Consider the following 26,845-nt stretch of genomic DNA (forward strand, 5'->3'; position numbering starts at 1 on the left):
TTGAGATTTTTGAAACCATTATTTAAATAAAAATAAATAACATTAAGTATAAATAAGTATTAATTTATGTCTAAAATTTCCCCATACATTGACTAGGTTTACAACTGTCCATAAATAGTATCTTACTACTTAAGGCTGCAACCCATATTGACCGAACTAGAAAACAGCTAAAACCATAAAGGCTTCCAAAATGGTCTATTCCAAAAGCACAAAGTAGCAGTGACTTCAACCCCCACTCATTAGAATTGAAGCTTTGTATCCCAAATAAATATCACTACCTGCACATAATAAAAGAGAATGTATGTCAACCATAACAACTGTGTTGTTCAACAACTAAACACCCTATGTTCAATAAATGACACCCAACCCAATAACATTTAAACCCACTTTGTTCAATAAATAACACCCAGACCCAATCACTGCAATAAATGACACCCAACTCACTCTATTTCTCATTAGAACAGATCAAAGCATATGAATCAACAAATAACCAATTCCCAACCATTAAATCACATCAAGTTAAATCCAGACCACACATTCAAAATGAAGCCATTGCAATCCATGTGCATCCATGTCCACCAATTAAATTCAAGTGCCAAAAACTATAAAAGAAGGCCACCCACTGTTGAAGTTGCATCTTATGCTTTCAAACTATTCAACAAACTTGAAGACAATCACAAAACAGTTGCCAATATATCCAAGTTAGTTATATCAATTACAACTCATTCTTCTTACAGTTATGTTTTCATTGTTTTCATTCATCAAATTTCTTACATGATCTGACTGGCCATAAATGCTAAAAGGATAGCTGGATGGTTTCACAAACAGCGATTGAAACTCATTCTTCTCACAATTCTGTTTTCATTTATCAGAGTTCTTACATGATCTGTCTGGCCATAACTGCTAAAAGGATAGCTGGACGGTTTCACAAACAGTCATTGAATAAAAAATAGGTTCTAAATACAGCTATTTAGAAAAGTTAAAACCATTCCTTGAAATTAAAAAAATGAATGCCTTCAACATACTTAATTTTTTCAGTGCAGTTTTCTAAAACTTTTAATGACTGATAAGTCCATTCCAAGGCTGATCACAGCTGCAAGTTGTTCCCAACATAGAATTTATGACCAGCCTTACTGTGATTATGACAGGCATAGCACTCTTCTGGAGCATACGACCATATTTTGTTTGAGTTTCCAAACTAATTACTATGCCTGGAATGGTGGCCATGGACTGCAATGGAAAAGTTGCAGTACTGAGACATTTTTGGCAATGTCAAACAGCAAAAAAATGGAAAATGATATTTGAAACAAAATATATGTGCACATTTCACTTGCTTATGCCTTAGCTAGTTCCTATTCTTACATTAACAAAGCAGTCATGGAAATGCATCCTGATAAACCCAGCTTGCTATAAAGGAATTATGAGCAAAAGCCTTGGAAACTCATTGCTAAATAATGCCTTCAACTGCACTGCAACTTCTATCATAGAATCCTACTCGAAGCCCATTAGCAGATATCCATATAAAAGTTGCTAAACTGATGAACAGGGAGGCAATTGAGAGACTACGAAGTAATTTGCAATGAAAGACTACGAAGTAATGCAATTCGATTCCCTGTAACATACATGTTGATAATTCCCTGTAATAAAGCAGAAGTATTTTTGCGTTGTATGAAAGCATAATTTACAAATATTCTAATGTGTAAATGCATGCAATAATTTTACAGGTTGTTGCATCTATGGCAAAAGGAAGTTATACTGCTCGTATAAGGAGAAGTCGCAGGAGAGTGACAAGGGGTGCGTAGCTGCGATACACATCGTCTGATGAGGACAGGACGGCTGATGTCAATGCCAACAATGCACCAGAGAACATTGTTGGGGATGACCATGTGGCAGCCGCTGATGTTAACACATCATCAGCGATAGAACCACTATCAACAACACTCCAAGGAGCAAGCTCGACTAAAAAGATCAGTGCTATAAGAGGATGGACAAAAGAACAAATGTTAGTTGCAATTGACGACATAGAGTTTAATGGATACTCAATTCGAGCATCTACAAAAAAACATGATATTCCTCCCTCATCAATACATTATTGGATAAATGGACTGACTCATACAAAACGTAGAGCGCCTCTTACAATTATCACTGAGGAGGAGGCCGAGGTGGTTGAGTGGTGTAAAGAGATGGCCCAATTGGGACATGGGCTAGAGTTAATACAACTCAAATCAACAATTGTTCAAATCTGTCAAGGGAGGCCAAATCCATTCAAAGATAGGTTTCCTAGTAAATCATGGTGGTTTGGGTTTAAAAAAAAGCATCCAGAACTTGCATTGCATACCGCTGAAGACCTTGACAGAGATAGAGCATTAAATTTGCGCCTAGTAGTTGTGCAAAAGTTCTATGACACACTTTCTAGTGCTTACGATAAACATTATTATGGAGCAAACCATATATGGCACTGTAATGAAACAGATTTACAGGTAAGAAAAAATTGTGTCATGCCAGTAATTTAACACATACAGCAGCCTCTATCCATATTGCCATTTTCTCTCCACGGTAAGCGGAAACGTGTTGGTGTCTCGACTCTCGATGAACTTCATCAAATATGGAAGACCTGCTAATCCGATCGGGCCATTCTTTGGTCCAGTCTTATGAGGTGCGGTCGACGGATAAGGGACGGTATGATGAAGCCCTGCGCAGCCAGGAAACGAAGAAGCGATTCAATCCCCAAACGATTCGGGATTGGAAAGACGCTCTTTCACATACCGCAGGATTAAGTGGTTTCGAGCTAGAGGCTGTGTGATGGGTGAGGACTCTTCTCCACTCGCTAATTATTGTTATCGATCTTAATTTGTTGGATTGCTAGGGGTAATTACACTAATAATCAGGGGGTTATTGGATGAGGTGGTGGGACGCGTATTGGAATTAGGTAAAAAAACACCATTGAAATATGTCACCAAACCAGAATTTCAGAAGACAGTGCTATTGCAGCAGCGTAGCTCCAAGGCCAAGGTTGTGGGAGTTGTGGGTCCAGGGGGAGTTGGAAAGACAAAGCTGGCCCAAGATTTCTTCAAGAACAAGAGATCAAATTACAGTGGATCATGCTTCTTATCTGATGTCAACGAAAGCTCTGCAATTTCCTTGCAGAGGACACTTATTAAGGATTTGACTCAATTGGATGTGCAAATAGATACTGTTGATCAAGGTAGAGATGAGCTTAAAATGCAGATCTCACGTTTAAACGGTTCTACACGTTTTCATGCTCTTATAGCTTTTGATGACGTGGATCACGTCGATCAAATGGATAGGGTTATGCCAATTAGGTATATCCTTGGGTGCAAAAGCTTGATTTTGGTTACGTCGCGTGACAAAGAAGTCCTCAAAAGAGCAGAAATATCAGAAACATCCATTTATATTCTAACGGGACTCTATACACCACGTCCGAAAACGAAAATCATATTAGAAAGCCATCTGTTCAAAAAGCTGCCATCTTCGCTGGACCAGCCTAGGAGCTTGAAGGAATTGTGGCTCCATGATTCCCCAAATTTGAAACGTTTATCCGGTTCCTATGGGCTGTTGAACCGGTTAACAGAGTTGAATATACTGGACGGGGAATAAAATCCTTGTCAGAAGATCTCGCAAAGGTGAACCATCTGTTCAAAAAGCTGCCATCTTCGCTGGACCAGCCTAGGAGCTTGAAGGAATTGTGGCTCCATGATTCCCCAAATTTGAAACGTTTATCCGGTTCCTATGGGCTGTTGAACCGGTTAACAGAGTTGAATATACTGGACGGGGAATAAAATCCTTGTCAGAAGATCTCGCAAAGGTGAACCATCTCGAAGTTTTCAGAGTATACAATGGTTCATCATTGGGCCAGCTATCATTCAGAAAGGTTGAAAATAAAGTATTCTTTTTACGAGATCAGAGAATGCTAGACGGGCCCACTAAACCCTCTCCTGAAGCCGTCTGTCCCAACCTTCAACATCTCTGGATCAACTCTTGTACAGATCTTGTGAAGGTTGGATCACTGCCAGAAACACTGATAAAAGTGAACTTGAGCTATTGCAATAAACTGAGTGAAATAGAAGGGCTCCGCTATTTGGAAAGACTTCAACAGCTAGACATAAGTGGGTGTGAAAAAGTAGACGAGCTACCAAGTCTCGAAAAAGTTGAAATCTTTGAGGAGCTTAAAGGCTTATAGATGTTACAACCTCAAGAGCATAAAAGGGTTGCCTGACAGTATAAATCTTCGAAGACTATATATTTGCAAATGCCGTGAGATGGTAGAACTGCTAGGTGTTGAGAATTGTAAGTATTTGGAAGAGCTGTATGCTCGTGGTTGTCGTCCAGGTCGATGATTCTAGTGACGGCCATTGATGATCATTCGATTTGGAAAATCATTTATTCGTGTGTACAAGTAAGAATGTGTAGACTTTTGTTAGGTATGAAATTAAAAACGAGAAAAGTGCTTACTAATTCCTTAAAGTTGAAACTAGAATACAGTTTGAGCAGTTTTCATGGTTTCAAAATCAGAGAGGTAAAATATGTTGTATGCCTTTATAAATTATTGAGCGAAAATAAAAAAAATCCTGGAAATGAAGTCCTAGGAATAACCAGTAAATCGGAGGCATCCTGTCCTCAAGGCTTATGTCCTAACCTTCCAACATCTCTGGATCTACTCTTGTAGAAATCTGGTGAAGGTTGGATCAATGCCAAAAAACTCTGAGAACAGTGGGTTTGAGTTGTTGCAACACATTGAGGGATATAGAAGGGCTCCCTGATCAGGCAAGACTTGAACAGCTAAACGCCAGTGGGTGTAAAAAATCGGAGAAGCTGCCAAGTCTCAAAACATTCAAATCTTTAAAGGGCTTAAAGGTTTCTAGATGTTGCACGCTGGAGACCATAAAAGGATTGGCTGACCTCAGTACAAATCTTCGGAGACTATAAGTTCGCAAATGCAATGAGATGCGAGCGCTACCAGGTGTTGACCGCTTTGTAAGTCTTTCGAGAAGCTGGATGCTCGTGGTTGTCCCAAACTCCAATGGGCTCATGACAGTCTCTACCAATTGCGCCAACGTTTGAAAGCCGGGCTCATCTGGTGATGGTCACTGATTATTATCCGACTTGGGAAATTGTTTATTCATGTGGGGAAACGAGAATGTGTATACTTTTTCTGGGTATGAAATTAAAAACCCCAGAAGCTCATGCTAAATCCTTGGGAGTTGTAGTTTCTCTCTTTTATCACACACGGAGTATATATTGTAATATAGTGGGTAGTGCCAAATTTCCGCCTTTTGCTTTCACCAGTTTAATTTTATAATTTTTAATTAGGCCGTAAGGCGTTTCTCTATGAAACCAACTCCCTTGCTGTACTGGTGTCTGTCTGCACCATTCGATCTTGTTAGACGATTAGATTCTCCTTGGCCTGTGATTTGAATTGCAAACTGTTTTGGCAAGGTGGCAACAGATCCAAACTTGGTTAATAAGGCATGGATCCAACGACCCTCATCGACAAAGGTTCGTTATGGGTGGCAGCCCTATTTCACAACTGTTCCATTCTGTTGTGCCCCGGTTAGCTTAAATCAAAATCTGGTGAGACGGATCCCATAACAGCGCAGCGTGGCATGGACCCTGCAGGGAGGGCAGGTTGCACGACATGCTTCATTCTGCCTCTCATGGTCTAGTGCGAATAGCATGGGGAGATTCGAGTGTGTAGGGCAGGATTTGATGGCTTTGACTCCGATTTCACTGTGTAGATAGTTAAAGAAGGATAGATCATTTTTTATTGCTTTGTGTTTCAAGGTAAAGAATGGAATAACTGTTTTGAAGCTTTGGAAGGGACTTGTTTAGTTTCTTAGATTCTTCAGGGTCTGCTTCATATTCCCCATTGGCTACTCAGTTACTGACCTCTGGTGCAATGCTTCCTTCTCATCCCCGACCTCCTTATTTGACAGGATTTACTGAAATTGGCGCACCAGTAAGCAGTAATGGGATCTGGGCTAGAACAAACTTGGATTTGAATGTAAGCCCTAACTTTGATTTGAATTCAGGCCCAGAGCTTATGGAGGCAGATGCTCGAGAGGAGTGAAATGTTGTGCGACAGGTACCAACTTTTGGGAATCTTTTTTCTCTTGACCCCCACATGAGAGTCTTATGTCAATCAATACAACCATCTGGCTCTACCAAGAAGGAATGTGAAAGAGCTTGGGATATGTAAAATTAGCACAATCATATTTATCAAGATAAATATGGTTGATATACAAGGATAGGCTTATATCAGGTTGATAGGCTTATATCAGGTTGATATACATATACATGGATAAGGTTATATCAAACATATATATTATGATTATTATTATAACAATAATATAAAATAATAATAATCACAATTACATTGAATTATTATTATTATTAAATGCTAAAGATGATAGGATGTCTTTGAATTATTATTATTATTATTAAATACTAAAGATGATAGGATGCCTTTGAGGCAGGAAACTCTTTTTGGGAATCATTTCTCTGGAGGAGCACCGAGTTTTCTGGCCATCTGAGGCAGCAAAATATTTGAAAAGAAAGGAACCTCCGTAGCCTATGATAAATCAGGATGGATAATCTCCTTGTCTGGATTTTTTTTTGCACTTCCATCCTCTGGCTTTGTAGAATTTCAGACAATTTTTTCAATTCCTTTTGATGAAGAGACTTGGATTTGTAATTTCTTTCCGTGTTCTGTATCTTCAGCCTTCTTTGTTTTTACTTTTTGTAACAATAGACTTTAATCCTTAGTTCTATCCTCTGCCAATAACCTCCTTTGCACTAGTACACCTCAGTCTTGCGTTTCTCTGGATTCCATTGTTGTAACCAACTTTTTTGTGCTGAATCTATGGGTGTAGCCAAATTTCCTTCCGGAAGAAGAATGTTCGTTGTTTTCACATCCCCGTGAATAATCTTTGGGGTACAATGTACATGCATGTATTCCAATCCTTTGAATAAAAATGGAGATATTGTTATGCATTAATTCCCTTTAAGAGATAAATGTAGAAATCTACATAAAAATTTGCATGAAAAATAGGTCGTTTTCCTTCTGAAGCATACAGTCAACATCTACCGGCGTTTAAATTTTTATAAATTACATCACAGAAAAGAGGACATGAAAAAACTACCAGGCGTTGCATCTAAAGCTATTTGTACTCTCGTTTTCCAAAATTTTTATAAAGTACATCACAGAAAAGAGGACATGAAAAAACCACGTTTTCCAAAAATTTTATAAAGTACATCACAGAAAAGAGGACATGAAAAAACTACCCTGTGTTGCATCTAAAGCTATTTTTACTCTCGTTTTCCAATTTAGTTCTGAAGCTGCGTTAGGACCTGGGAAATGAAACAGAGCCAAAGCTCCCTTTAATTCTTTGATCCTCATTGAATTCTCCACAGTAATTAATTTTGTGGCACGATTTCTTGGTGAAAATTTACCTAAATTCGTTCTACATAGGAGCTGGTATTCTGCATCATGTGCGCACTAATTTCCGATTTTCTGTTTCTGTTTTTAACTAGTTAGTATTTTCACTGGTTACATCGTTTATATAGCTTTGCAGTTTGACAAAAGAATAATGTAATCTGTAGTATAGTAGTTCATGAGACCTTTGAACTTAAAATAATCCAAACTACTTTGGATTGCTTTCCAATCGTAAGTAGATGTCAAACTATTTTCACACGGAACTTGGCAGATAGATAGTACCATTTTTTATGCATGTTAATAAACTTGTTGTAGTTGGGTATTTGTTCTTTCAGTGGATCTGTCTTTCTCTGATGTAGCAGAGATGGGATTCACTGATTGATTACACGGTTGGTTTCAAGAGTCCCGTGTTAGATTTTTCAGGATTCAAATGCTTGAAGGGTGTTGACAAGAGGCTCAGAGTATTGGGGATTCAGCGGGCAAGATTTGGTAATAAATGGGTCAGGCTCTGAGCTGCAGTGTCTCCAATGAACACGCCTTCTTCTCTGTCGTCCAGCAAGGGGATTTTCAAAGGGTAGAGGCTCCTCTTAAGCTAGAGCCCCATTTATCTCAAAGACCACAGTTTATGAAAAGATGTCTCCATTGCATATTGTTGCTGCCAGATTGATGTCCCTGTCATATCTGTTGGACAGGAATTTGCATCTTGATGCCCTAATTCACAACAAACAAACTCCTCTGATGATGGCCTCCATGTATGGGAAGGTTTCCTGCATTGAAAGGTTTGGCCTACACCCTGGAAATTCATAGACAACTCAATCCAGAGGTTAATATCTTGTTAGAAAAGGCCCTTATGAAGGCCAATCGAGCCAGGCAGAAAAACATTGTATTTGTCGCTGCCTCTTCAGTGTCTTCTTCCACTGATCAAGAAGATGGGATTGAAGATAATATTTCTGATGCTAGTGAATCTGAGGTTTGCATTTGCATTGATCAATTGTGTACCATTGAAGTTTAAGACCGTGGGCATCAAATGTGTGCCCTGTGCACTCTAACAATGAGTTGTCACAATAAACCTAATCGTACCACAACATATTCTCCTCCTCCAACTTGCCTTTTTGTCGCAGTAGCAATTGAAAGACTTCGAAGAAAAATTAAAAATGTGGAGTATCTATTATAGAAATATGAGAAAGAAAAGAATCATGATATTAATGAATCAGTAGTATCCCACATGAAGTTACAACTGGAAGAGGAAAAGAAGAGAGAAGAAATGCTTCTAAGCCCACCCAAAGAAAAAGGACATGGTAAGAAACTAAAAGTTGAGATTGTTTCCTTAATACATGATTTAGAAAATTCCACTGATCAACTGAATCCAAGTTTGAAGTTTGGAAAGAGTGATGAAATCTTAGATGACATTCTCAGTTTCTAAGGATCAACTTTATTAAAAGATGCATCGGTTATCATGAAACTTCCAAGTGAAATCAAGCTCAAGGACATCAAAAAGGAAATGCAAAGAAGAATCTAGAAGCTATGTTAATGTGCTCAAAGGATCTAGCAACAATGTAAGTAGAGTTGGAAATGAAGATAAGGATCAACAGAGACATGACCTCATTAGCAACATAAGCAACACCAGGTAAAGAAGTGAATACCAATCCACTACTGGGAATGGATTTAAAAGATCAATTCCATCATGTAGGATTTTTAATCCATGTATCAAAATCTCTTTTATATCTACTACTTTTATGTAATAATTTTGGTTATATAGCAATAGATTATAAAGCATAGGCAAGTAATGACTATATGATGAATAAGAGTAGGGGATCATATAAAATCTCACAAAATGGTTGTGTGAGCAACAATCCTAAAAGCATTAATGAGAATGGTTTTCAAACATTACAATTCATTTGCCCCTTTAATAGATCATGTTAAGTGTTTTAAACTTTAAAGGCAATAATTTTGTTAAGTGTTTTAAAGGCAATAATTTGGGCACAAAGCTCATGATTGTAGAAACAACACTTCAACACTTTTGAGGCCTCTAAATCCAAGCATACAAGAAGTTATTGTGAGAAATGAAAATCAAAGAACAAAGATTTGGAAAAAGAACAAGAAAGACAAGAAGAGTGTGGTTTTGTACTATACACTCAAAACCAAGAAAGTCAACAGTGCATTGATAGTGTATGCTCAAAGCATGTAATTAGAGATAAGATCAAATTTCTATCTCTTAAGGAAGACAAAAAAGAAGTGTCTCATTTGGAAACAATGCACTAGCCAGAATAATTGGTAAAAGGGTAGTTGTCTTTAATGGAAAAATTGAAGCTCAAAATTTTTTGTATGTTGATGGTCCTAAATGTTAGTCAAATATTTTATCAAAGATATGATCTCACATTTCATTCTAAAGGATGTAAAATAAGAAAAGTAGATTCTAGAAGAGTGGTGGAAAATGAAACTAAAACCTCAAGTAATGTATATATTTTAGATGGAGCCAAAAAATGTTGCATGGGGAAAATGGATGAGAGTTGGTTATGACTTAGAAGGATGGGTTATATCAGCTTGATAGCCCAGTAAACTTTCAGCAAAGCACAAGCAATGAGAGAGATGCCAAAGATCTCAAAACCAAATGATATTATTTGTAAGCTACATGAGCATGTAAAATAGATTTGGGTTAGGTTCAAGACAAAATAACACTGATCAAAGTCATTCAAACTTATTCATACAAATCTTTGTGGGTCAAAAATGACACAAACATTAAAATGTGAGACATATTGTATGCCTTTTATTAATGATGACACAAGAATGACATGGATTACATTTCTTAAAGAGAAAGGTGAAGCATTTGAAAATTTTAAAGCTTTCAAAGCTCTAATTGAAAATGAGCCTAGCCTAAAAATCAAGTGTTCATGATTATATAAAAGAGGTGAGTTTATCTCTCATGAATTTAATGAATTTTGTGAAAAGCATAAGACTAGAAGAGTGGCAAGGACTCCACACCAAAATGAAGTTATTGAAAGAAAGAATAAAATTGTGCAGTAAATAGCAACAATAAGACACAAATAGTGAATAATACCACTTGACCTAAGTTCCTTTAACAATGCTCAATGAAACCAATTTACCCCGCACATTTTAAAGAAAAGCAATCTATATTGCAATCTAAATAGATTCAGCATCCTAACACATAAATTTCAAATGTGTAAATTTCACATATTCATCTAAAAAAATTCAGATAAAATTAACTAAAAATATCCTAAAATAAAATAAAATGTAAAAGAATAAGACTAAACTATTTACTGGAAAATGAATATTTTATATAAAATAAAAATTATTATTTTTAAATTGTAAAGCACCAGCTTTAAAAGAAAAACCGAAATTTGCCAATAATTGTTGGAATCCATTACAATATATATTCCCGGGGTGAGTGTGATTAAAAGAGATAATTGTTATGATCTGAACTTTTCAAGGTTTTAATTTGAGCACTCAGCGAAATAAACTTACTTGGACACTTCAATAAGCGAATTCCCAAATCTAATGATCAACCTTGTCTGTCTTGAGACCGGCCTTCAGACGTTGGCGCAGTTGCTGGAGCAGTCTATCATCCCGTAGGAGGTTACCACAATTACAAGCATCCAGCTCCACCAAAGACTGACAATGTTCCACACCTGGCAGCTGTATCTCCCGGCATTCGCAAACATGTAGTTTACGAAGTTTTGTATTGTGGCCAGCCAGGCCTTGTATGCTCTTGAGCTTGGAACATCTAGAAGCCTTCAAACTCGTCAAACATGTGAACTTCTCCAGACTTGGCAGCTCCTCTACTTCTTTACACCCACTGATATCTAGTTGTTCTAGTCTTGCCACATAGTCGAGCCCTTTTATTTCACGCAATCTAGGGCAATAGCTCAAATCCACAGTTATCAGTGTTGCTGGCAATGGTCCAACCTTCGAAAGATCTCTACAACAGTTAATCAGGAGATGTTCAAGGTTGGGACAGACGTCTTGGGGAGACGATTGAGGAGAGGATTGACTCGACGCGCCGAGCAATCTCGACTCTCTTGCAAGGATTGGTCTACCTGGAACCTTTCTGAATGACAGCTCGCCCAACGGGCAGTTGTATACTCTGAAAACTTTCAGCTTGTTCATATCTCCTTGCAGGGACTTTATGCCACAGTCCACTATGTCCAACTTTGTCAACCGGTTGAACAGACCATAGGAACATGATAAACATTTCAGATTTGGGGAATCGTGCAGCCACAATTCCTCCAACATCCTAAACGGGTCGAGTGAAGATGGTATATTTTTGAGTGTGTCGCATCCCAATCTGAACTTTGTATTTGTATTTGGACTTGGTATAAAAAGTCCCGTTAGATTATAAATTGATGTCTCTGGTATTCCTGCTCCTCTGAGGACATGCTTGTGACGAGACGTTACCAAAATCAGGCTATTGGAACCAAGATTATCCAAAATTGACAAAACCTCAACAATTTGACCGGCATGATCCGCATCATCCAAAACTATAAGAGCGTCCATTCCTTGAGTGAATTTCTTAACAAGTGTCCTCCGCAAGGAAATTGCAGAGCTTTCTTTGACATCGGGTAAGAAGCATGATCCACTATATTCTGATCTTTTGCTGTAGTAGAAATTTTGGACCAGCATTGTCTTTCCAACTGCGCCTGGACCCACAATTCCCACAACCATGGCCTTAAGTCTAGGCTGCTGCCATGGCACTGTTTTGAAGAATTCTTCTCCGGTGACATATTTCGATGGTGTCTTTTTACCTATTTCCAATACGCGTCCCACGACCTCATTTAATAACTTCTCATAGCCCCTGTATATTAGAGAGTAACAGAACCAGTGAGAAATGTCTATTCAAAGTGGCCTACCCCTATCAATCCAAAAAATTAAAACTCATAACAATAATTAGTGAGCGGGGAAAGGTTCTCACCCATTACACGCCTTTAGCTCAAAACCACTTATGTTTGCGGCATCACAAAGAGCGGATTCCCAAGAGGGATTGAATCGGTGCTTCGTTTCGTGGCTGCGCAGGGCTTCACCATACGGTCCATTAGCGATCTTCCGGACCTCAGAAGGCTTGACCCCATAAAATACGGGAATAAGAATGTCCCGATCTGATTCGCATGTCTTCATCCACATTTGAAGAAGTTCATCGAGACACCAACAAGATTCTGCGTACCGTGGAGAGAAAATAGGAATATGGATCGAGGCCGTCTCTATAGCTTGTTTTAATTGACAAGCCAGATCGAGTCCAGCACGCATTTCATACTTGTCTAGAAACACTCGGAATCCGCAAGGAGCAAGGCGATGATAGAGATCGGTGGCAAAGGTGTCCTTGACATCTGGACCACGATTATTTATGAACACATCGTAGCCCAGTGTATAAACCGTCGACACAGAGCAGGGCGCGGAGGAGAGGGACGAATAATCGTCATGAGGGGTGTAAGAGATGGGTGTAACACCAACATTTTCATGTGTGAAAGAAGAGGATGGAGCGTTTTCATGGGGCGTGGAAAACCCCATGAGAATGATGGAAGATGGACAGGTAAATCCGAAAGAATTGCAATACGCAGAAGACAAGGCGATGGACAGGTAAATCCTCAAGAATTGCAATACACAGAAGAGAAGGCGGCGGTAGCAATCGCTGGCTAAGGTGTTAATTTTGACCTCTGAACCACGCTGTTCTACGAATAACTCGCAGCAGGGATCATATGATTGAGAAGAGGATGATGAAGCAAAAGCATTCTCATGAGGGACTATACACTGGTGGGCAATTTTTTCCGAAGAAGGATACTTAGACCGAGGAATTGCATGATAGACCTGGTCAAAAAAAATTCAAACAATGGTGTTTTTAGGGTGAAAATAGATTATCAATAACTATAACATGGATTTCCACAGAAATTGCTGTCAAATTTTCTCAAAATCTTACCAAAATTTCTATAATTTTTTAGACATTTTATCAAAATTTTACCACAATTTCTATAAATTTCCAAACTAAACTAGAAATATTAAGATCATGCACCGTCATTAATTTCCAAACTAAACTAGAAATATTAAGATCATGCACAGTCAAATAACGATACCTACCATTCATGCCGTAGCCACTTAAAACAATGACCACTCAAAACAATGAGCTGGCGAATAATAATTAATGTTTCACTCGTTTGCCCATCAAAGATGCGCAGAAATACCAAATCGATGTCCGTACTAATTAATTAATTTATACCTACCATTCAAAACAATGAGCTGTGCGCCATATTTTTCAGCATATGTTTATTAATAATGATAGTATATGATTTTTAATAAATTTAAAAAATTATATTAACATTAATTTTTTAAAGATTTGAAATTATTTCAATTCTAATAAGTTCTTCTATAATAAATTCTTCATTATTATTTATAATATTAATTTATATATAAATAAATTTTATTTAATCCATTTAACAAATACATTAATCAACTATTTTTCATATTATAATAAATTTTTTAATTATATTTATAAAACCAACCACATTAAATAGATAAACCTTTCTTTTTCTTTTGAATCAAGGCACTTCTCATTTTAGTCTACCTTTTCCTCTCTTCCTCTCTGGCTAACATCTGTGCAAAGATTTTGTGCTCACCTTCCTCCTCTCCGCTTAACAATTGTGCACCAATATTTTTGCGCCGAATTAAATGCACCAATATTTTTGCGCCGAATTAAATGCACCATATTTACTCCAGAGTTCCCGAGCATATTTACTGGGTCTCTAAAGTGAGGACCTGTCAAAAGATGTGATCGATTTGTCGCACCTGAACTATTGATACACCTGCCTTTTCGGGTCAAAGGTTATCGGATACCTCAGTCTCATTCTCTTTTCATTATTTACTCTTAACCAAATGGGTTTTTTTCTATATATATTTTGAGAGGGGGTTTTCCCTATGCACCATACCTTGCTATCCCATATATTGTCCCTTGAAATTTGGAGGTCTCTCCAATGATTCTTACAAATTGTCCCTTTGTCCTTGAAACATAGGAAGGTGGAACAGACCACCTGTAAAGAATCACATGAGAATCATAATCACATGTTGATATTTGAAGTATAAAATATATATTGACAAAATGATTGATACAATATTTGTTATACCCTATACAATATTTGTAAATATATGTACAGTGATACTTTGTACAAATATATATTAATATAAATTCTTTAGCTAATTCATTAACAAAAATTATCCTTATTTTTTATACTTTGTATAAATATATATTAATATAAATTGTAACTAATAGGAAAACCGATTAATATCAACACCACTAGCTTGTTAATTAAAACGCTTAGATTTCCCTCGTTAAATATATCAAAATGTTCACCTAACCATCGAATAACTTCCACCAGCATCAATTCTATATTGAAATAAGTGTTCTTCCTGGATTAGCCTATACTTCATACATGCCATCTCGGAGCGGAGCGACCACAACTCGATTCCACTGATAAAGGGATCATTGTTCTTCGATATTCTAATCAAGCAAACATACATCACTCTGCCCGGAGATGTTTTGGATACCATTATTTAGAAAACTGGAGAAATCTTAAGAATGGCCCTTTAATCCTCAAATTACAATAGAAGAAGAACCTTCATGAAGCAACCAGGAATATCTACAAATAGAAATCATGTATATATGTCTAAACTTGTGTTGATTTTCTCTTTGTTACACCTAACTGATTTCAGCTTTTACAAAGAGTTGGATCCTTTCAACGAAGCTTTTAGTTTTCCTTCCATACATTTTTTTGGTAGTTAAACCCCATCTTTTCACTGGTGAAGATATGAAACTGCTCTTCAATTAGGATACCTTTGTCTAAGAGATGTGACTCAGGGCTATTAAAGCCATTCAATATTTTCTCTTAGATTTATCCGAGGACAGAGCATGGTGCATTTTGAACTTGGGTCATTAAATGTATGGTAGTTAAACCCCATCTTTTCACTGGTGAAGATATGAAACTGCTCTTCAATTAGGATACCTTTGTCTAAGAGATGTAACTCAGGGCTATTAAAGCCATTCAATATTTTCTCTTAGATTTATCCGAGGACAGAGCATGGTGCATTTTGAACTTGGGTCATTATCATTATTATTGATTCAGCGTGCCACTTGCACACAGTTGGACTTTAATGGCTTGTTACTACCATTTCTATTATTTGTGAAATTAAATATCTGTTTTGATAAAACCTTTTGGAGAAACCCATTTTCCAAATGTGGTGCTTTGCAAGATCTATGTAATAATGCTTTGCATTTGCATAGAATTTTATACTTTTATTTGGCTACGACAGGTTTGTTTGGACATTGAAGTTTAATTCATTTTAATAATATATTTATATTATTTAATCCTTTGTTATGTTATTAAATTCAAAGTGATTCTCAAACAAGGAGGATGTTCTAGCTTGCTTTTGATTGTTATGGAGTCTGGTGTTGAAATGTACATCTCTATGAATATTGGGTTTTCCTGAATCTATTTGATTGCTTCTTTTTTTTTCTTGCATCCAACAGGATTAAACCTAGGATTCATATAACCTAGAAGGAGGATCAAGGAGATATAGTGAGAAATTGGTAGAGTGAGAAATTGGTGTCAACTAACATAGATGAAAAATTAGCTAACATTATTTATAATCTACGACTGCAAAAGAAATAGTAATTGAGGGAGTTAATAGACAATGATTCAGTTTCGAATATTGATGCTGAATTTCATCAGACTTTAAAGGAACTTGTTCGGGACCATCTTAATACTTATATGGTCTTTGCTTCCAACAACAATTCATTATAAGTGTTATGTTACTCAGCCAAAATATCTATCATCTCAATTAGAAAATTATAAGATTTTCTATCTTGACAATTAAAAGATTATTTTGTATTTAAAAAGATTGAATTAATTCCCTTAAACACCTCCATCCCAATTTTTCAACAAACCAAGAATGGCTTTTCCAAAAATCCTTTATTATTAAGTTATAAAAATACACCGTAAAAAAACTTTGAGCAATCCCAATACTAAATTGGGGTTAAAAAAATAGTCTTTACAAAGGTAAGATGGTTGAACAGAGTACCCAAAAAAAAACTAACTGCTACTTCCTTGTGCTTCTGTAATCGTGCTTTGTATTGCTAATCATGGAATTAAATGCTAACAAATCTTATAATTGATGATAATGTCCCGTATGTTTATAGTTGTTTCTAGTTGTTGTTTGGTTGACAAACTCTTGTGTTAAATTATTATTTTCATATAATACAATAACAACTTAAGCATGTATTTTTGAAATACACCGTATAAAAACTTTGAGCAATCCCAATACTAAATTGGGGTTAAAAAAATAGTCATTACAAAGGTAAGATGGCTTGAACAGAGTACCCAAAAAAAATAACTGCTACTTCCTTGTGCTTCTCTAATCGTGCTTTGTATTGCTAATCATGGAATTAAATGTTAACAAATCTTATAATTGATGATAATGTCCCGTATGTTTATAGTTGTTTCTAGTTGTTGTTTGGTTGCCACACTCTTGTGTTAAATTATTATTTTCATATAATACAATAACATATGATATGCTAAATTATTATTTTCATATAATAATATAGGATAAAGAACAACTTAAGCATGTATTTTTGTATCAGAATTTGGAGACAAATTGTCTCAAGATTATGAGTTTAAAATGAGTTTTGTCTCCAGAAATCTCTGGGTACTTAGATTGTGTAATGATTTTTGCCTTTAAATTTTTTTGGATGTTTAGATGATTTGAAATTACATCATAATGAATTTTATTTTCAAAAAATTCTGGATTTTCAAATTGCATAGATTACAAAATTCAAATATATTATTTCAAAAAATATTCAATTAGATTTAAAACAAACTAAACCAATCAAATTTAAAACAAAATCAACTAAAAGAATATCACCTAAAAAATTATTAGACTATGCATACAATAAAACATGATCGAAAGAATAAAAACTGTTCTTTAAACCCCCGTGACATTCAATCTCTCAAAAATTATTAGACTATGCATACAATAAAACATGATCGAAAGAATAAAAACTGTTCTTTAAACCCCCGTGACATTCAATCTCTCAATGTTGTGGGATTGATGTTTGTCTTTGAATCTCTTATCATAATCAATCTTTGAATGTGACAATTGTTAGCTATGTTTTTTAAAAATTTTAAAGTAATTTATGGGTTTTTGCAAGACCGTATTACTTGAGCTCATATTTTGAATTAATATAATATATTTTTTAAATTAATATAATTTGTAGGATTGATGTTTATTTTTGAATCTTTTATCATAATCAATTTTTGAATGTGACAATTATGTATATATTTTTATGTGACAATTATGTATATATTTTTTAAATTAATACAATTTGTAGGATTGATGTTTATTTTTGAATCTTTTATCATAATCCATTTTTGAATGTGACAATTATGTTTTTTTTTAAATAATCTATAAATTTCTGCAAGATTCTATTACTTGAGCTCATATTTTGAATTAATATAATATATTTTTTAAATTAATATAATTTGTGATTAAATAGATAATATGTTTATTTAATTTTTAAAATTAATATAAATTGTGATTAATAAAATAATCTGTTAAAATAAATTAATATTAAAAAAATCATAATCATAAAACATTATAAAAATTATTAAAATAAATTAATATTAAAATTAAAAAATAAAATAAAAAAAATCATAACCATAAAATATTATAAAAATTATTAACTTAAAATTATGACTTATTCAACATTTTAAATTATTGTAAAATTTAAAATTAATATAAACTTATTAATAACACGCAAATGTCATACTTAACAATGTTTTAACTCATAATCATAAAACATTAAAAAATTATTAACTCGAAGCTATGACTTATTCATTTAACAGTAAAATTTATAATTTATATAAACTTATTACTAACAAGTGTGTGTCATATTTAGCGATGTGGTCAACTCCGTAACTTTTCCCATGGTTGATATATGTCAGACACTATTGTTCATATTTTTTGGTTATATGTTTCCTATTCTGAAATAGGTGGAGAAACCTTTACTAAAAACATATTTTTTTCACGATATAGAGGCCTTACAAGGAAGGAAGATCTTTCTTGGAGGAGATCTGAATCTAATCAGGAACGCAGAAGAAAAACTTGGAGGGAAGTACTTCACTGATCCATTCAGAGACAAACTGGAGGACATCATACAAGCTCACAAATTTATAGACATCCCCCCTCAAAATGGCCGCTTCACATGGTCTAACAAAAGGATAGGCAGAGACAATATCAAAGAAAGGCTTGACCGAATTCTTGTACAGGAGAGTGCAGCAATCAGCTTTCAAAGGGTCCACAGTTCAACCCTACTGGGCTCCGCTTCTGATCATAAACCTGTAGCGCTGCACTTGGAAAAAGAAGAGAACTTGGGCCCCCTCCCTTTCAAATATAACAAGACCTGGGACGCCATCGAGGACTTCAAATCTCTGATCAAGGAGACATGGAAGATAGAGATAACAGGCTCACCGCATTATGTCTGGGAATCAAAGATCAAACACCTAAGGATCGCTATAAAAAATTGGGCAAAAAACCACGCAAACGAGGAAAGGAGGACAAAAACAGAGTTGCAAAGAAGCTTGGAGGAATGGAATCAGGAAAGGGAGATAGTGCAAGAAACAGCAGAAGATCAAAAGGTAGAAGCGGAGATGCACAAAGCCTTATACAACCAGCATCGAAAAGAGGAGGAAGAGCTCAGGCAAAAGTCTAGATGTCTCTGGATCAAGTCGGGGGACAAAAATACCTCCTTCTTTCACAACTGCCTCAAGTTAAGGAGAGCTGGAAATAATATAGGCAAGATAAGGTTTAATGAGAAAGAGTTAACAGAGAGTGAGGAAATCAAGGAGGCCGCGACAAACCATTTTCAATCCCTGCTCTCAGCTGACCCTCAGTACAAAGAAAACCCGGACTTCATCAAAATTATTGAAAGGAAGGTTACTGAAGTTCAAAACAGCAATCTGGATAAAGAAATCACTTCAGAAGAGGTGGAGTGGTCCATCAACAGCATGCCCCTGGACAAAGCTCCAGGCCCGGATGGCTTCACGGTAAGCTTCTACAAAACCCATTGGGATATTATCAAAAAAGATTTCCTCAGAATGGTGAAAAACTTCCACAGTAAAAGCAAATTGGGAAGTAGTGTTAAATCTTCGTTCCTAGCCCTCATCCCAAAGGATCCAAGCCCCCAATCTTTTGATAGGTTCAGACCCATCTCCCTCTGCAATGTGTCTTATAAAATTATCTCAAAAATCCTAGCTAACAGGCTGAAACAAATTCTCCCTTCTATCATCTCTGACAACCAAGGTGGGTTCCTTCCCAAGAGGCACATAACCGATAATGTAATTATGATTCAAAAAGCAATTCACAGCAGTATAGCTAGAAATGAGAAAGGAATGATAATCAAGTTGGACATGGCTAGTGCCTTTGACAGGGTAAACCACGCCTTCCTGGAGACTGTGCTTGCAAAGTTTGGGATTTCAAGGAATTTCATCAATAAGGTCATGGAATGTGTTTCTCAGAATTGGACAGCTCCGCTCATCAATGGGAGGCCTTGCAGAGCCTTCATAAGCACCCGTGGATTGAGGCAAGGTTGCCCCTTATCCCCCTTTCTCTATATTATAATGGCGGAAACACTAAGCTTGCATTTAGAAAACAAGAGAAGGCTGAAGGAAATCACTGGAGTGGACATAATCAGAGGAGCTAAAGGGATCAATCACTCCCTATTTGCAGACGACACTCTGCTAATAGGTGGAGCTTCAAGCCTTATGGCAAGGAGATTCAAGGCCATCCTTGATCTCTTCCTTCAAGCATCGGGGGGAAAACTAAACAACAACAAATGCAAAATATATACCTGGAATGTCCCAAGACATATAACTCAAAGGATTGCTATGATTCTGGAAATTCCAGCCCAATCTAGTTGGTCTCACTTCTTGTACCTAGGACTCCCGCTGGCCAAAGAATCAATCAAACACGAAGTATGGGTTAATTTGATCGAGAAGCTTAGAGGCAAACTTCAAAGTTGGGGGATGCACTGGCTCAATCTAGCAGGAAGAACAATCCTTATCAAGTCCATCTTATCAGCCCTCCCTATTTATCAATTCGCCATAACGCTCGCCCCTTCAAGTATCCATAAACACATGGAGCTCATCCTTAGAAGCTTTCTTTGGAAGGGAGGAAAGCAAGAAACGAAGAAATTCAGTCTTGTAAAATGGGAAAAGGTCATCCTCCCCATAGAAAAAGGCGGGCTAGGAATTAAAGTGCCCAGATTGGCAAACTTGGCAATGGGATTCAAGCTAATATGGAGAATTTTAACTGAGAAAGACTCTTGGTGGGCAGAGGTCCTGAAAAAAAATACCTAAGTGGAAGCAACAGCAATATCCTCTCCGACACAATCACAGAAAGACAATGCACCCCGGTTTGGAAGCTGATCAAAAAATCTTTAACTCTCCTCAAATCTCATATCTCCAAAGCCCCAGGCAATGGGAAGCAAACCAGCATATGGAAAGACAAAATAATGGGTCAGGAAGCCAAGGAAAAGCTTCCCCATCTGAGGCGGCTGCAGCAGTGGACGTCTGATAAAAATCTCACAACTCTCTTTGATATTTCAAATTGGGACCATGACAACTGGAAAGGCTGGAAAATCAGGCATCTTCCTGAGGGTCTAAAGGAGCAATGGAACAACCTTAAACTCTCATTAGCAGGAGCAGCTCCCACAAGCAAGGGGAAAGAGGACAGTTTCATATGGGACCCAAATGGAGGCACCTACTCGGTTAGGGAAGGTTACAAAGCGCTCCAAAATCAAGCTGCATTGAATAATTGGCAATATCACAAGAACGCTTGGAAAATCGAAAGTCTCCCGAAGATAAAACTCTTCAATTGGACCTTGCTTCATGGCAAGCTCCTAACAGCTGAGAATTTGAGAAAAAAGGGGATCCAGGGGCCTTCCATCTGTGTTATGTGCAGGAAAGAGGAAGAAAGCCTCAATCACCTCTTCATAGACTGCCCTATAGCATCGACATGCTGGAAGCTCATAACCAGGCCTCTAGAGACAGGGGAGGTTCCCAACCAGGTCTCTCTCCTTCAGAAAGGCTGGGGGAAACTCTCTCCCTTTCCATCCAAAGACACAACCCTCGCCAAGAGACTCTGGTCCAGCATTCCCCCCAACCTCTGCTGGCAGATATGGCTCGCCAGAAACGCAAGCATCTTCAAAGACAAAAAACCTAGGATCTCAAATATCCTGGCCAAAACTGTTGCGCTTATAGCTGAGACTATTGAAGCCAACGGGATTCAACAAGCTGACCCGGAATACTCAACTGAGCAAGTGAAAGCATGGGTTCAAAGATTCAACTGCAAGCCAAATCCAAAATTCAAGACAATCAAGGGATCTGGACAGAGTGAATGGAAGATCAGAGGGTCAAAAGAGGAAGTTAACAACTGGATCCAAAGGCAAAAGAGGCACACACTACACTTCGACGGGGCCTCAAAGAACAATCCAGGCATAGCTGGAGCAGGGGGAGTTTTAAAGGACCCCCAAGGAAAAACGATGGTAACATATGAATGGAGCTTGGGGACTTTGTCAAACAACAAAGCAGAAGCATATAGCCTCCTTTTGGGGATCTCCATAGCGCGGAGGAGGGGAATTCATGACCTTCTAGTGATGGGAGATTCAGCAATCCTAATAGCAGCCTTAAACAAGGGGAGCAACTTCAACCAATGTGCCCTGAACAGAACAAAAGACAGAATCCTTGAACAGGCCAGGGGCATGAACAACGTGACTTATAAACACGTCCTCAGAATTCATAATAAGACAGCTGACGAGCTGGCCAACAAGGCCATCAAAAGACCCACGGGCCAGGTGAGGGAGAACGAGGAAATATATGATCATGATATCCCATAGATATATCTTAATCCCAATGTATCTGATTGCTAGTCACCTCAGGCATCTAACTCGAGATAACAGGCCAGCGAAAAAGAGATCTTCTGCTCTACAAATTGATTTCGACTGCCAAAACGGAGGGTACAGGACAGGGAATCGGCATCAGGACCTGAACATGCAAGGAAACAACAGCATCACTCTTCGACACTCTCCCGGAACCAAAGGAATGCGTGATCATGCCCATACCTGTTACAGAATACAAGGACAGACACAGAGCGCCTCAGATCACTCGAGGACAGATATGATCAGTCATTCCGCCTCACATCCCTACTCATGCGGTGCAGTTATAAATGGATAGGAGGATCCTTTGTAAGGCAATATAGCCGTTTAAATTCAGTATTAAGTGTAGTTAAGAAGAGCTTCGAGAACTATGGGTCTGCGAGCCTAATTTTGAATCTCAGCTCTTGGAAACTTTCTCTTATTGTAATAATTTTTGAATCGCAAGTTTTATAATACACAAGTAGACGACTTTGTTAAAAAAAAAAAACATATTTTTTTCACGACTGATGTGAAACCTTTACGTAAAACATATTTTTTTCACGAGACTGATGTGAAACCTTTACGTAAAAAATATTTTTTTCACGAGACTGATGTGATAGCCATCTTTGTTTAAGGGCAGAAAACTATGAATGTATTTGAGTTTTCAAGTTGTTTATATTTATATGTAAATTATAGTTTGATTCGTAATTTATCAATATCAGTTTTGTCATTAATATTATACAACTTTTGAAATATAAATTTAAAATATTTTTATTATATCAAATTGAAAAATACAAATTTTTATTTTGCTTTCAAACACAAATTTTGAAGTAAAATTCTAGATAAAACCAAATACTGAAATAATATGTGGAAAAAATCTCTTACATTCTTCCCCTGAATTAATTAAAATTTCTGGGTAAATGTTAATTTCGAAATATTATTACATAATAGTCTATGATGTATGGATTTATATTATAATGAAAAGTAAATGTAAGGATGTTATTTAGAATGAACTCATTTTCTTGTTTCTGATGCAATGAATTCCATTTTTTAATGATCGATATGTTTTTAATAGGTAGTTATCTTTATATTTGCAATCTTGTTTCTGATGCAATGAATTCCATTTTTTAATGATCGATATGTTTTTAATAGGTAGTTATCTTTATATTTGCAATGTGTGATATGCCCCAAGATAATACACTATAATCCCAAACTCAAAATGCAAAAATTATTGTCATACATGTCTATAAATGCATTCCTCTAACAACTTTTTCAATTTAATAAACCTATCAGCTTTTCTTTGCACCTTTTGAGGCAATTGCTAGTTTTAATGTAGTTGTCCTAATGGTACCTGTTTTTATGTAAAGTCCCTCTGTCTGATAAATAAGGCTTGCCACCACGTCGGAATGCCAACTGTGATTTAAAGTGAGTTGTTTTAATGTGACTTTTTGGAAGCTTTTCTGATGGGTTTTTCTGGTTCAAGTTCTCTAAAATCTAGCAATAATATTTTGAAATCACAAGTTTGATTGGTAACTCCTGCCCATTCCAAGTGCCCTAGGGTTTTTCAGTGTGCTAAATTCATATATACAGCCAAAAAAACCAGTTTAACTGACACAAATCAAGATTTCACCTCAAATTTTTCCACCAAATTCTAACACAAGAAACTCCAAAAAAAAATCACTAAAAACAAATCAGATTTAAAGTCATCCAGACTGCACGTCATAACCATCTGTCTGTTAACTAAAGTCCCTCTGTGTCTGGTAATTAAGACTTGCCGCGACCACGGGATGCCAACTGTAATTTAAAGTCAGCCGGACTACCCGTCATAACCATCTGTGTCTGGTAATTAAGGCTTGCCACCACTTCGGAATGCAAACTATGCTGTAAATTCAACCGGATTGCGCTGTGAACCCGGTAAAGCAGGCATTGTTGTAAATTTAAACGTCCTATGATCTGACGTGATACCCAATTCTGCTCGGTAATCAAGGTTTGCCGCGTCCAGTAAATTCATATTTATGGTATTGAAAGCTCATACTGATCAGTAACCAGATTTAAAAGGTTGTTTTTAATTTTAATCAAAATGTATATGTTGATTTTATTTTTTTATTTTAGAAAATATAATTATATTTGAATTGGCATTTATAAATTATAAATGTTTAAAATATATATTTTAAATAAAATAATGTATTTTAATTATTTAAAATATTAATATGTTGGAATTTTAATAATAAGTTAGTTTTGTAATTTTAAATAAATTATATATATATATATATATATTTATAATAATCAAAATTATTTTTCTCTACATTAAATTTATTATTATTATGAAATTTGAAGCTAATTAATTTTTTCCCCAACATCTTTGTTTCTCACTTTTTTTTATGTTCTTACTCACCAAGTCTATCCAAAAAAAATCTTACTGATAGGTATTTTTATGCCAATCTCATCAAAGTTGTTAAATCTAATGGTTACTCTTCATCCTAGATTAATAAGGCATTCCACTCCACTCCACTCTCCACCCCAATCCTAATGGTTACTTTCTGCAGGTTACAGATTCTTAATTAGTGTAGGGGGTCGGGCAGAGTTCTTCTACATTAACTGTTATCTGGCTAAAGGGATTGTACGTACCTCTCTATTGAGAAGTGTTTTCACTCTTATTTGTCATTGCTTAGGTTTTGCTTAGTTAAACCTATTCTTTTCTTCGTTCTGTTTTCTTTAAAAAAAAAAGTGATTGTGCTAGTCAGTATTTCAGAGTTAAGTAACTGTGAAGGGGTGGTAAACTTAAGAGTTGTTTCAATTAAATAACTGTGGAGGGATTGAAAAATTATAGAAAATCAGATACCCGAAAGAACTGAAGCCCTGGTAAACAGTGGAACGCGGACAACATTCCGAGGGTACTCTGAGAGACCAAAACAAACAGGAAATTGGGCAGTGTGAAGACCCATTTCGCATATAGGAGAGAGTGCAGTAAACTGACTATAAGCCAGGAGAAGCTTCCCTGCTTGCAGTTGGAATCATGGACTTAGAAAGAAGGAAATAAAGAATTAGTACACGCGGAAATGACAGACGGTTTTCAAAGACAGTGAACTCACATACCAGGTCTAACACACCTGGGAATTATCGGAAACTGAGAGGACAAAATTACCAGATAGCCCCAAATAAACACCGTAGTGTGTGGAGCCACTCCCTTACACCAGAATTAAGTTTCTGACAAATTTATAAACAATGAAACCCAGCTTAAGAAAACAATCCAATTCGTAGTACACAGTAAGGCTACCAGGAATGGGATGGCCAAAAATCTGGGGTAAGGGTTTGTACTGTTTCGAAACCTGTAACCCTGAGGGCAGAGGAAGTCGACGGCCAAACCCCACGGACGTAACCAATCAAGCAAAAAAAGAGAAACCCTCTGGCGGTGGAACCCTGAGAGTCGGAAGTGAAGCGCAGAAATACAAAAGGAACGAAGAAAATCGAGGAAGCCAAGTATATTGGCGCTGGTTAACAGAGCCGTTAGATACAAATGGTAAGAACACTGTAGGGTTTTATCAGTCATATGCTCAGGTAAACAAATTGCAATAACTAAAACGGAGTTCGGGCTAGCTGACAGATCATATGTGAAAATTGGTAATACGTAACCAATACTAAAATCTGTGCATATAAGAAAAATAAAGAAACCAGGTATGGCATCACATTGTACTCATGAAATTGTTTCAAAAAAACGCAAAAACAGGTCGGATAAATATAAGTATCAGTACAGTGAAATTTCCAAAAAAAGCAAAGCTTAGTCAAACAGTGCCCTCACTGTTAGCAGTGGTATGCGCACCATTATCAGAGTGGATAACCCATATAAATTCTGCAGACCACCATTATCACAATGAGTTTAACTGGTAAACCGCCTAAATTTTAGAGCAGCAATGAACTCTGAGAACTATCTAACTGTTAATTACATCGTTGCTTGATATAAATATACAATTGGGGATAAACCCATTAAAACCTAACCCTCCTCCAAATTGAGGATGTTGGCTGAGAGACAAGCATAGCATAAGTGCAGAAGAGCCTTAGCCACGCCTTAAGCCTTTCCCTACAACCGGGGCAAGATCTTACCCGGAGTTGAAGGACTACAGCTGTAAAGGAGTTGCCCCATTACGCAGGCCGAGCCAGCTCTGGAACCCCAACTCTCTGCGTAGCCATCAAAATCACAGTGGAAACTGGTTAGGGTACCTAGAATGTCATGTGCGCCTTCAGCCATAAAAAAACCAGAAAAGTAAAAGAGGAACAGAGAACCAGCTGGAAGGAAACACTTAAACTGTTACCTGTAAAGGTTAGCCCACTGCCAGGCCGTGGAGCTAAACTCGGAAACCAATTCACCAGAATTACAAGACCAGCACTGTCGAACCATCGCCGCATCAGAGCAAGCCTCGCGGGAGGTTTGC

General features: G+C 36.8%; 1 protein-coding gene across 1 annotated transcript; it reads right to left on the minus strand.

Annotated features, from left to right (window-relative positions):
* Window positions 1-26,845, minus strand: LOC149216242 (disease resistance protein RPV1-like). Its single transcript, XM_089391171.1, has 5 exons — window positions 26,726-26,845; window positions 26,517-26,591; window positions 12,381-13,270; window positions 10,937-12,263; window positions 1-278 (listed from the first exon to the last, which is right to left on the minus strand). The coding sequence occupies exons 3-4, from the start codon at window positions 12,971-12,973 to the stop codon at window positions 10,967-10,969; spliced, it is 1,890 nt and encodes a 629-aa protein (XP_089247297.1). The 5' UTR covers window positions 12,974-13,270; window positions 26,517-26,591; window positions 26,726-26,845; the 3' UTR covers window positions 1-278; window positions 10,937-10,966.

Source organism: Pinus tabuliformis, chromosome 1_1 (genome assembly GCF_031772625.1).
Source record: "Pinus tabuliformis cultivar Carrire ecotype Pingquan chromosome 1_1, CPIR1, whole genome shotgun sequence".
NCBI lineage: Eukaryota > Viridiplantae > Streptophyta > Pinopsida > Pinales > Pinaceae > Pinus > Pinus tabuliformis.